The following is a 12,932-nucleotide window of genomic DNA, read 5'->3' on the forward strand; positions in this document are numbered from 1 at the left end:
CTTACCTTCTACATTAGAATATAAGCTCCTTGAAAATAGAAATGAGTTACTTGTATACCCAGTGATTAGCACAGGGCTAGGCACATAGTAGGTACTTAATTATCAACTAGACAGTGCTAGAGAGACAAGCTGTTAAGTCTGATTCTCCAATTATTCCTTTTTTAAGACTCCAAGGTGACCTGGATACCGTCATCCTGTTTGCATATGTCATTATAACATATTCTCATAATATCCTAAAATTTCCCTCTTAATAGCTGTATTTTATACTAGCTAGCTATATTTAACTATTTACTGATGAGATTATATGGTGGTACAGTAATTTCATCAGTAAACTGTCAACAAATTGAACTTCAAAATTTTTTCAAAAAGTTACATTAAGTCTTATTTACTATCAATAAAAGAGTTTATCCCTTTCCTGACTTAAGTACCATGTTTGCTGTGTTTGCTGATTTTCAGTGTGACTCTGACCCATATCATCTCTCTACTCAATAAATTCCAGGGGTTCCCTCTTACCTCCTGGATCAAATACATAATCCGAGGTTTGGCACTTCAAGGGGCAGCACACCTTTGCTCCCCTCCTATTTCCATTCTTCTTAGACCTTACTCCCTGTTGGATACTCTTCCATCCTGTGATACTGGCCTTGTCACCCTTGCCTGGAATGTTCTCCCTCTAATCTCTTCCTACTTATCTCCTTCAAGTCCCAACAAAAATCCAACCTTTATCAATAATACCTCAGTGCCTTCCAATTGTTAATTATTTCTTTTATCCTGAATATAGCTTGCTTGAACATTTTGTTTGCTTGTCTCCCCCCATTAAACTGTAAGTTCCTTGAGGGCTACAGATAGTTTTCTGACTCTTTTTTTCTATGTCCAGTGCTTAGCCAGTAGACTCTTAGTAAATACATACTAATTTTCTTCTTGATTTTAAGGTCTTTTTCTTTTGTACTACCTATCAAATTTCTAGAGCCTGATTTGCAACAAGATTTTGATAAAAGATGACTTAATTTAAGAGTCAGAAATGGTGCTTCAGGAATCTAGTTTTTATAGTTTTGGTGTTGCACTTTTTAATAGGACTCAAAATCTGTCTTTGAAGGGACTCATATTCCCAATACAGAAACAATTTACTTGTCTAACATGGAAGCTTTGAAATAGGGCAGGCAGAGGAGACATGTTTACAAACAGGAAATTGAGGAATAAATATCAAAAATAAGATTAAGATTCTCAAAGTCTATAGAAAGGTGCGACAACATAAAGATAAAAGTAGAAATAGTGACTAAACATTTCCCTCATTTTCCATAGGACTACTGTCTGATGTTAAGAGGATTTAGTCCACTAAAACTAAACTGACCCCCCCCCCCCCATTACGCCTTTTCTGGTGAAAAAAGACCCAAACTCTCAAAGAAAATCTTTACACATTCATGACATTGATAGGATTTTTTCTTCACTGTGTCTTCGCTGATGCCTAAAAAGATTTGAGCTTTGACTATAAGCTTTTCCACACTCACTACATTCATAGGGTTTTTCCCCAGTATGGATTCTCTGATGATTAATAAGCCCAGAATTCTGACTGAAAGCTTTCCCACATTCATGACATTTATATGGTTTTTCTCCAGTGTGAATTCTCTGATGTTGAATAAGGATTGAACTCCGGCTGAAGGCTTTCCCACACTCATCACATTCATAGGGTTTCTCCCCACTGTGGATTCTCTGGTGCAGAATAAGAGCTGAGCTCTGGCTGAAGAGTTTACCACATTCATCACATTTATGCTGTTTTTTACGAGAGGGATTTCCCTGCTTTCTTTCAAATCTGCCCTCACGCTGATAGATTTCTCCGTATTTGAAAATCTGAGCCACGTCTATATTAAGGGTCCCAGAAATATCATCCTGTGGTTCTATGCCTGAAGAAATCTCTTTATCTGGAAGGGACTCCCCATTCTCAGTCTGAGTGTCACCATCTGAAACAGCACAAAATGCAAATGTTACTTATTTCTGTGTTTTGAGAAAGTAATCTACTGAAGACAAAAGGGTAATTATCCTAATAAAATATAAACATGCTAAGGTTAATAGCTTGTATATTCCTGTAAAATGTTATAATAATATGGGTGAGTGTGAAAGAAAAGGTAAAACAAAATTACCAATAGTCAGAAATGAGAATATATTATGAAAATAATGAGGTAATGAAAGAAACAAAATAAAAAAAGTCTGTAATAAGGACTAGAAAAGTAGTCAAGGATCTAAGGAATCAAGTTATGAAAAAACATTCAGCAAAGGGAAGCTGAGAAGATCAAGTAGAACATAGGACTTTGGGAAATTTGGATAAAGGTACATAGAGAAGTAATCATACAGGAATAATGAAATTTTGCATTTTTATTTGAATTCTGATCTATACTAGTTGATAGAATTTGTAATTTTTCATTGGAGAGGAAAATAAAAATGTAACTAGCCCATTTAAGAAAAGTCTAAAAATGCAGTGAGAGTTCAATGTCATTTGCAGTGTTCAAACATGAAATCATTAATTCAGGTATTTGGATGAAATATGAATTCTGAAGCCTTTCCCAATATAAGCTTTGTTGATTCTGAGCTGCTCTAATATTCCTTCATTTTAAGGGAGTAAGAGTTCAGTTATCAGATAAATAGTGATGAGTCAGAATATTTCTGTAAAGTAAATGCTAAGGAGCTATAAGGCAGGAGGGAAAGAGGTAAGGGTAAAGACAGAAGGGACACAGCATTCTCAGTTAAACAAAACTATCATTAAGATTTAAAATAAAATACAGAATGTGATCTAATATTGTGTGAAGGGCAGGGCACAGGATAACAACATGGTAATAACTAAAGAAATAAGCTTGTGATATCTTATGAGAAAAATAATTCAAATTAATTTCTTTAGTATTTAGTAGAGATCTTGGTCATTTGAAAACCTACTCTTTTGGAGTAAAGGAATGATCAAGGAAGAGGTTACAGTGAGGAGAAATAACTGTTGTTATCAGACATGTGGGAATATGTCTCATAACACTGATAACAAGAAGTTATACCAAAAGATTGTATCAGGAGAAGAACGTTTCCTAATGACAGGTAAATGAGAAACAAAAGCTTTCCAGGATACCATTATCTGGTGCTAGATAGGCTAAGCCAGATAGAAGCCCACTTCTTACCATTGTGTCTTAGGGGGTGGAACTCCCAGGCTTCCCACTTCAGGTCATTCTCCACGGCCAGGGGCTGTATATTTGATGATTCCTCAACTGGTTCCTGAGGTTCCGTCTCCTCTATAAGATCGTCTTGTGCTCGACCACTGAATGACACCTGGAATCAGTTAGGTTATTAGGGAGGATAGGAAGCTGGAAGGGAATCACAACTGGAATTGGAAATAAAGCAGAGAAAAGTACTTTCCAGGAAAAATCAAGAGGGCAAAAATAGCCTCACATAGAATTGGATCAGCCCTCTAATTCCAAACTGGTTAAGAGGAGAATGAAATTCAATTATCTTCTCACTGTTCCAAAAATGTCCCAAACAAGTCCAAAAATTTGTATCCCACACTCTCAATAAAAAAATATTTATTAAGCTAAAATTATATGTCAGGCCTATTGCTAAATGTTGGGGATACTAAAAGAGGCAAATGACAGTCCCTACCATCCAGGAGCACAATCTAATGGGAAAGACAGCATGCAAACAACTATATACAAACTATCTATATACAAAATAAATAGGAAGTAATTAACAGAGAAAGGCACCAGAAGATTGTAGAACTTAAAGGAATCCAGGGAGGTCAGTAATCATAAAGGAGAATGGAGAGCATTCCAGGCATGGGGGAAAACCAGAGAAAATGCCCAGACCTAGGAGTGGAACAGCCAAGAGACCAGTGTTACTGACTGAAGGACACTTGTCTGAGAGTCAGATATACGAAGAATGGAATGGGGGTGGCTAAGTGATACAGTGGATAGAGCACCGGCCCTGGAGTCAGGAGGACCTGAGTTCAAATCCAGTCTCAGACACTTAATAATTACTCAACTGTGTGACCTTGGGCAAATCACTTAACCCCATTGCTTTGCAAAAAAAAAAAAAAAAGTAGAATGGAAGGTGAGGGATTAGATTATGAAGGGCTTTGAATGCCAGACAGCATTTTTGTATTATTTTCTGGGGGCAACGACAGGAAGCCATTGGAGTTTACTGGGTTATGTTTGTATGTATGACATGATAGGACCTGAACTTTAGGGAAATCCCTATAGTGGCTTAATGGAGGATGGATTGGAATGGGGGAGATATCAAAGGCAGGTTACTGCATGATGAAAGCTTGCAGTGTCAGAGAAGATGCTGTGAAAGTAAATCAATAGGTAACAGATTTGGACATGGGGTGGTGAAGATAGTGAGGAATCCAGGATTCCAAGGCTGTGAGCACAAGGGATGAGAAGATGGTGTTGCCCTCTCCGGTTATTGGGAAGGTAGGAGTGGGGGGGGGGGGGTTTAGAGGGGAAGATGAGTTCTATTTTGGATATATTGAGTTTAAGATTTCTACTGAACATGCAATTAGAGATATCTGAAGGGCAACTGGAGATGCAAAATGGGAAGTAAGCAGAGAGATTGGGGCAGGATAGATAGATTTAAGAATCATCAGCATAGAGATGGTAATTAAATCCATGGCAGTTAATGAGATCACCAAGTGAAGTAGTATAGAAGAGAATGTCAAGGATAGAACCCTGAGAACCTGGTAAAGAGGCTATGATCTGGAGGAAGATGCAGCAAACAATAAAGAGAAAGGGCAGTCAAATAGATAGGAGGAAAACTAGGAGAGAGTGGTCTCCTGAATAACCTAGAAAGAAAGGAGTATCAAGAAGTTGCCACAACTAAACTTTCCCTCTTCCTACCTGATGTACTGGTTCATCAAGTTCTCTCTCTAAATCTTCCAGAATGGTCACTGCCTCTTCTCCATTTTCTGGATGATGTTCTCGAACCCAGGTCTGGAGTTCCTTGGGCAAGATGGTCAAGAACTGCTCCAGGACCAGTAGCTCTAGGATCTGTTCCTTTGTGTGCCTTTCTGGTCTAAGCCAGAGACGGCAAAGCTGACGGAGTTGGCTCAAGGCTTCACGGGGTCCTGGTGAATCCTGATATCCAAACTGCCTGAACTGTTGGCGAAAGATCTCTGGTCCATGGCAGCTGTTCCAGTGGACACTAGATCCTTGTCCATAAGTGCGGTCCTCTTCTATCTTCACTCTCAAAATACTCTCTTTTTCAGTTATAGTGGGAGACATCAATATTGAATCCTCATTCAATTCTGCAGACATTCTGAATTAAGAATATCTCCGAAGAAAACTTATTTCAGTTGGGGTCCAGTCTCAGTTACCTTTAGCTCTTCTTCAAAGCCACTACTGGAGTAACTGAATCCAAAAAAAAAAAAAAAATAGAAGTAACAAATGACTAATCATAAAAGCTTAGACATATATATGAAAAAGAAGGCTAGTCAGGACATAGTCATTTGGTAAAGATATCTGCTTTTCAAGAAACAGAAAATAAGACTGAACAAAAAAAGTTGATATTTTTTCCTTCCATAAACCACAATTTTATAAAAGGAAAGGAAAATTTGCTCATAAGAACCAAAACACTCAATATATTTTGGTTAAATGACAATCTTTTGTTTTACTACTTACTGGTTCTGTAACTTTAAACCATTAAATTTCCTTGAGCTTTTCTTCCTATGTAAATGGAGAATGAAACTCACACTTCTCTCACAGGTGTGTTATGAGAAATTGAGAAGGAATAAGAATTCATACGACAACTATCATGTACCTTGAACACTGTCACCTAGTTTCTTACGATTTCAGTTGATCCTCTAGGTGTTATTATGATCCTCAGTTTACAGTTGAGGAAACTAAGGCTGATAGATTTTAGAGAACAAAGCTTCTAAATGTCTGAGGCTGGATTTGAACCCTGGTCTGATTGACTCCAGGCCCAGTGCTCTATATACTGTGTCATCAACTGTCTCTAAAATTGTAAAAGACAATTTAATCAATGTGAGAAACTTCCACCAATATTATTATTCATACAGTCACAGAGATGAATGTGAAAATAGCAAAAGATTAGCTAAAAAGACAAAGAATGAACTAAAAAATATCTGCAAGAAACCTTGAGTATAAAAATCAAGTTCTAGGGAAACAGCTACCCAAGAGCTAGTGGATAATAAATACACTGATCCCCAGAAAACAGTTCTTAAAAATTTAAAGCAGTTATCCTAATTTTGTCCTTAAATAACTTATAAATATATATATGGGCTATAATCCCATTAAGCAAGATGAAGTGGGTAGTAAAATAAAATCTGTAATGCTGAGGCAACATCTGCTCAAATCTTATATGGGCCTTTACTGTTTTTTTGGTTGTAAGTAGCAGGGAAACGTTTTTCCCCCCTCTAATGAATCAAAGATAAGTGACAGAAAAAACTTTCCCACTTCTACCTTCATCTTAGGCCCAGTGCAATTCTTTTTTTTTAAACTTTGTGAAAGATTTTATTTTGAATTTAACAATTTTCCCCTTAATCTTGCCCCCCCCCACAAAAGGCAGTCTGTTGTTTCCATGCTTTACATTGATCTAAATTGAATGTGTTAAGAGAGAAATCATATCCTTAAGAAAAAAAAAATAAAATAGCAAGATTATATAATAAGATAATTTTTTTTAAGGTTAATAGTCTTTGGTCTTCATTCAAACTCCACAATTCTTTCTCTAGATACAGATGGTATTCTCCATCGCTGATACCCCCAAATTATGCCTGATTGTTTTATTGATGGAATGAACAAGTCCATTAAGGTTGATCAACACTCCCATGTTTCTGTTAGGGTATACAATGTTCTGGTTCTGCTCATCTCACTCAGCATCAGTTCATGCAAATCCTTCCAAGTTTCCCTGAATTCCCATCCCTCCTGGTTTCTAATGGAACAACAGTGTTCCATGACATACATATACCACAGGTTTGCTAAGCCACTCCCCAATTGAAGGACATTCACTTGATTTCCAATTTTTTGCCACCACAAACAGGGCTATGAATATTTTTGTACAAGTGATGTTTTTACCCCTTTTCATCATCTCTTCAGGGTACAGACCCAGTAGTGGTCTTGCTGGATCAAAGGGGATGCACATTTTTGTTGCCCTTAGGACATAATTCCAAATTTCTCTCCAGAAAGGTTGGGTAAATTCACAGCTCCACCAACAATGTATTAGTGTCCCAGATTTCCCACATCCCTTCCAACATTGGTCCTTGTCCTTTCTGGTCATATTGGCCAGTCTGAGAGGTGGAGGTGGTACCTGAGAGATGCTTTAATTTGCATTTCTCTAGTAAGTAGTGATTTAGAGCAATTTTTCATATGACGATGGATTGCTTTGATTTCCTCATCTGTAAATTGCCTTCTGTGTAATTCTTTCAATATTTATTTAAATAAACTGACCAAGAGTCAAGTCTACTCAATAGCCATGACCAAGGATCCATTATTCCTCTTGTAAAAGCTCATGATGCACTAAACAAGAGAAAAGGACTCCAACCAACCAGAGAAAATAAGGCTTATCAGAGATAAACCTTTATCAGCAAGAGTCTAGGAGTCAGTTTTTTTTTCACTGCTAATCTGGACATGACCCAAGGTTTTTGTTTGTTTTTGGAAACCTCCCTTCCTTACTCAAGGTATTTATTCAGTTGCCAAATATTTATCTTTCTACCTCAAATCTGTCACCCATCTACTCTCATACCTACCATTATGGTTCCGTCTCACATCAGAGACTCCTGCCATTTCCTCTTTTTTGGCTTATTTCTCCTTATAGCAATCCATTCACCACCAAGCTGTTAGAACGATTTTCCTAAAGCATATGCAAGTCTCTTACTCAATGACTTCAGTGGTTCCTTAAACTTTGGGATTAAATTCAAACAAATACCACAGACAAAAGGGTTTTGACATTTTAAACCTTTCACAACCTTTTCTCAACCAACCTTTCCAAATCCCTTTATATATCCATTCATTTCCCCCCACACTCTTGCAGTCCGGCCTTCACACAGAACACTCCATCTCCCCCATCTTGACTTTGCATCCCATACCTCGAATGCGCCCCTCTTCATCTCTGTCTCTTAATCTTGTTTCTTTCCAAACAAACTCAAGAAATACTGTCTGTCCTCTCCAAAATTCTCTATTTTCCTCAAAAGCAAGTAAACTTGAAAGAGTAAATCCCTCATTAATTAGTTATGCTCCAGGGCTTGGCCCCAGTGCTTTGTATTTTGCTTGTATTTAAACTGTTCGTTTATAGGCCGGAAAATAAACCCTTAATAGAAAGCTACTTAAGAATTTTCTTTTTTGGCTCTTTTCTGCGAAGCATTTCCCCTTCGGCTTAGAAAGGAGGGAGTGCGTCCGGAAAGGGCCGTCGAGGGTTCTCGGATACGGACTGCGCAGGCCCAGGCTCTGAAGACACCCCTGCGGCTTCGGGTGCGGGGCCCCGCGCCTCGCCCCGGCCCGGCCCCGGCCCCTCCCGCGCCCATCCCCCGCCTCCGGCCCCTCGGCGCCCCCCGCCCGCACGTCCCGCAGGCGCCGCAGAGGCCCGGAGCCCGAGCCCGGCTTCTCCGCCCCCTCGGCCCGCACTCACCTGCCTCCAGGACGCCCCTTGGCACACTTCCGCACACGCCCAGGCCGGACTACTCTTCCCAGAAGCCCCCGCACGGCCCCGGCCGCCCGCCCCCAGCGGCCGCCCGCGGAAGACTGCCCCTGTGGAAGGCCGCGCGGCCGGGAACGGAGGGCGGCGCAGGGCGCGTCACAGCGGGGTTGCCATGGAGAGCCGCGGGCTCGGGCTCCCTCCCCTCCTCGCCACCCCGGCGGCAGGTGCGGTCTCTCCGCGCCCGCTTCCGGCCGCCCGGCTCCGGCCTCCCCCGAGGCTCCTCGCTCTCACCTGCAGCGGAGGAAGGAGGCGGCTCGCCTGCTCGGGGCTGTCGTAAAAGGATTAGAACAGCATTCTCCCAGAAGCCTCCGGGCGGGGCTGCTTCCGGTTCCGGCATCCTGCGCCCGGCCGGGGGTGGGGGGAAGGATTCGAGCGGTTGCCATGGAAACGAGTGGGGAGTCCTAGAAGCACGTGACCGCAGGCTTGGCGATGATCCGGGCTCCTAGCCTTGGCAACCATCCTTCACACTCGCAGTCAGTGGCCGGTCCTGCCAATCCACCCTCTTCTCACCATGCACAAGTCGCTAGTCACTACCCTAGTCCAGGTTCTCTTTATTTATTTAGGTTTTTGCAAGGCAATGGGGTGAAGTGACCTGCCCAAGGTCACACAGCTAGGTAATTATTAAGCGTCTGAGGTCGGATTTGAACTCAGGCCCACCTGCTCCACCTAGCTACCCCCTCATCTTTCGCTGGCACTTTTCCGATAATCTCCCGGTCTTAACTCTATGCCTTCTCCAATCCACCCCCTCACACAGCTGAGACAGTGGTATTCCTAATGCCATTCCCCTGTCCAATAAATTCCACTGCCTCCCTAATGACTCCATGATAGAACAGAAGGCACTGCAAAAATGTTAGTGCCGTTTGGTAAATAAGCTTCATCCTTAACTCTAAGACTTGGAATGTATAAACCATTTACTCTTTACAATATCCTATCTTGGGACAGCTAGGTGGCACAGTGGATAGAGCACCGCCCTGGAGGCAGGAGGACCCGAGTTCCTGACTGTGTGACCTTGGGCAAGTCAACCCCACTGCCTTCTAAAAAACAACAAAAATAATAACCTATCTTTCTACAGATAACAATTGCAAAACTATGTGCTTGAAATCATTTATCTAACAACTTTTCAGTACTCTATTCATTAGAATGATACATAATATCAGGATATCATCTTGTACACGAAAGAATGGCAAAATTGATAGTCTAGGGGTGGCTAGGTGGCACAGTGGATAGAGCACTGGCCCTGCAGTCAGGAGGACCTGAGCTCAAATCCAGCCTCAGACACTTAATAATTGCCTAGCTATTTGGCCTTGGGGGAAAAAACCAAACCAAACAAAAAAAAATTGTTAGTGTAAAATGTCAGACTAATGCAAGTGCACACACGGTGGGGGAAAGGATGTAGATTTGGAAAAGACAAAAGTTGAAATCTGCTTCCTCAAATAATAGAAGACTTGGAGCAGGAATCACTCTCCTAAGGTCTTTCTGCACCTTCCCGGGCACCACCCTCCACATTCCCCATCACTCCAAACTCCCTTTCAAAAGGTAAGCTCTTTAAGAAAAAAGGACTTTAAAAAAAATTTAAAAAAAATAAAAAAGGACTTTATCTTTGGAGTTCATCACCTGCCACAATGCTTGACATAGTAAGCACTTAATAAATGGTTAATTGGAGAATGCATATATTGTTATATCAATGTAATGGAATATTATGCCATAAAAATTATAAAATATGGAATATACCAGAGGAAATCAGAAAAATCAGTAGATACACTGATTACAAGATTTTTTTTTCTTTTTTAAAGGATGGAAAACTGGGTCAGATGAGGTAGAATTTCAGAGATGCTTGAAAATAAAAGCACTAAATTTCTTTTGGTTAAATGTCCAAAGTTGAGAATTAGGTCTTTATTCTGAATGTTCTAAAATTTTGAACTCTGCTTTCTAACAAAAAGCTTGAATCAAGTCAGAAAAGACAACTCATTGGGCAAACTTTTCAAAAGTCAGTAAGGTAGGGTGGCAGAAATTTTTCTACAACTAATTTGATTTTTTAGTTAACTTGCTATTAAAAATCTGTAAAATTGGGGTGGCTAGGTGGTGCAGTGGATAGAGCACCAGTCCTGGACTCAGGAATACATGAGTTCAAATCCTGCCTCAAACACTTAATAATTACCTAGTTGTGTGGCCTTGGGCAAGCCCCATTGCCTTGCAAAAAAAAAGGAAAAATCTGTAAAATCAAAAAATTTCAGAATCTGGATTTGGACCTCAGGGGTCATTTTAGTTCAATTCCTACCTGAAGAGGCGTTCACTCTGTGATTCTAGCTTATGCTGGAAGACTTCCAGTTAGGGGGAACCCCACTACCCCTCCACAGAAGAATGTTCTTTGAAGACAGAAACTTTTTTTGTTTTTGTACCCTTAGCTTTCAAGACAGTTCCTTTCACAGAGTAGTCATTTACTGTTTATTAAATTCAAACAACCCATCTTATTTTTTAGACAGTTGTTAGGAATTTCTTTTCCTTATCTGAAGCCATAATTTGTTTCTCTGCAAAATATATTCATTGTTCCTAGGTCTACCTTCTGGGTCTAAGCAGAACAAGTTCAATTCTCCTCCATAATGACATTTAGAATATTTGAAGACAAATATCATATCCTCTCTGTATTTGGAGGTTATTTCATTTTCCTAATAGTAGGCATATATATTTATGCCTAGAAATTGTCTACTTTTGTAGACCTCTGTGTTTTTTGCAACTTTAAAAGGCCTATTCAACTGTTAGGAAAGAATACTATGATCAGATTTCTATCTATGGTTCTCAGGGCAAGTTTTGACTACAAAATACTGAATTGCTAGAATAAAATATAAACTTTTTGTTGCTTGATGTTTGTAATTGCCCCCTTTACACACTTTAGTCAAACTGGCCTAACTTGTACATGACATTTCTCATCTTTGAGCCTTTTTTGTAGGTCATTTCCCCATACCTGGAATGTTTTATTCTCTCCTCACCAGTTTTCTTTTTATAATTCTTATTTTCCAACCAGGCTTCATACAAGTTTCATCTTCTACAAAGACTTTTTAGAAGATTCTTCCAATTAATTTTTCAAAACCTCTCCCCTACCTCATATCACTTTGAATATTTTTGTATGTACTTATCCGTGTAATCATTGTTTCCCCTAGTAGAACATAAGGTTAGAGGACATTTTTGTTTTTTATCCCCAGAGCCTGATATGCTTTAAGCTTGCTGAATGAATCTCTTAAATGAATTTTTTTTTTTTAGATTTTTCAAGGCAGTGGGGTTAAGTGGCTTGCCCAAGGCCACACGGCTAGGTAATTATTAAGTGTCTGAGGTTGGATTTGAACTCAGGTACTCCTGACTCCAGGGCCAGTGCTCTATCCACTGTGCCACCTAGCCGCCCCCTTAAATGAATTTCTTAAAAATCTATCACACTCAACCAAATGGCCAGATTTAGACTGTCCACTCTCACCTAAAAACAAAATGCACTAAGAACAAATGCACTGACTATCATTCTCTTATTAGAGGAGTGAAACACAACAATGATTATCTATGGGGAGTTGACTGCTTTATTGGTCATCGGTTTGTTCCCTTCAGCCACAAGGAGAATGAGTCCCAAACAAAAGACCCTTACATTTTCTATAACATAAAATAATACATTATATATCAATACATAGTCATACATACATACTTAACTCTATAGTCCACATGACATAATCACTATCAGCATATATATATAAACAAGCTCCATTTTGCATCCACTTCTTCCCACTGGATTTTTCAATGACTTGTTGCTTTGTATTTATCACATGTAATATTATCTGGTCCACACTAATTCCAACTTTTTGGAATCATTCAAAGTACTTAATCTTGGGAGAAGTGTGAAATAATTAAACTTTGTGACAATTAAAGGTAGGCCAAAGGGCCAATTACAGGTACTTTCTTTTCCTTCTTCCTTCTCATGTCTCATCTTTATATCTGATGTTTTTCTACCCAGTGGCATAATTGAAGCATAACAGGAGAATACAGTCAATGGAGTATGTTACATAGGCATTATCACTAACAAAATGTGTATTATTATAATACGTATAATGAATCCCTCCAAAAGGGAAAATTAGTTTATCAGTTTTTGTCAAAGTCATTTAAATAAATAAACCAGTTATTTTCAAATAGAACACTTGTTTCCATTCAACATGTAGGTATAATTTCTGTGCTATTATATTTGCCCAATACATATTGATGAGCTGCTACAAAATATAAAATCTTTA

The 12,932-nt window shown here is 39.5% G+C and overlaps 1 protein-coding gene across 1 annotated transcript in view; it reads right to left on the minus strand.

Annotated features, from left to right (window-relative positions):
- Nucleotides 1-1,035: 1,035 nt before the first annotated feature.
- Nucleotides 1,036-12,932, minus strand: part of LOC141512108 (uncharacterized) — a 31,399-nt gene continuing 19,502 nt past the window's right edge. Inside the window, 6 exon segments of the mRNA XM_074220980.1 lie at nt 1,036-1,436; nt 1,438-1,955; nt 3,153-3,300; nt 4,860-5,277; nt 8,405-8,601; nt 8,771-9,071. Coding sequence (XP_074077081.1) covers nt 1,362-1,436; nt 1,438-1,955; nt 3,153-3,300; nt 4,860-5,277; nt 8,405-8,601; nt 8,771-9,071 — 1,657 coding nt within the window. The 3' untranslated portion in view covers nt 1,036-1,361.

This window comes from Macrotis lagotis, chromosome 2 (genome assembly GCF_037893015.1).
Source record: "Macrotis lagotis isolate mMagLag1 chromosome 2, bilby.v1.9.chrom.fasta, whole genome shotgun sequence".
NCBI classification, from domain to species: domain Eukaryota; kingdom Metazoa; phylum Chordata; class Mammalia; order Peramelemorphia; family Peramelidae; genus Macrotis; species Macrotis lagotis.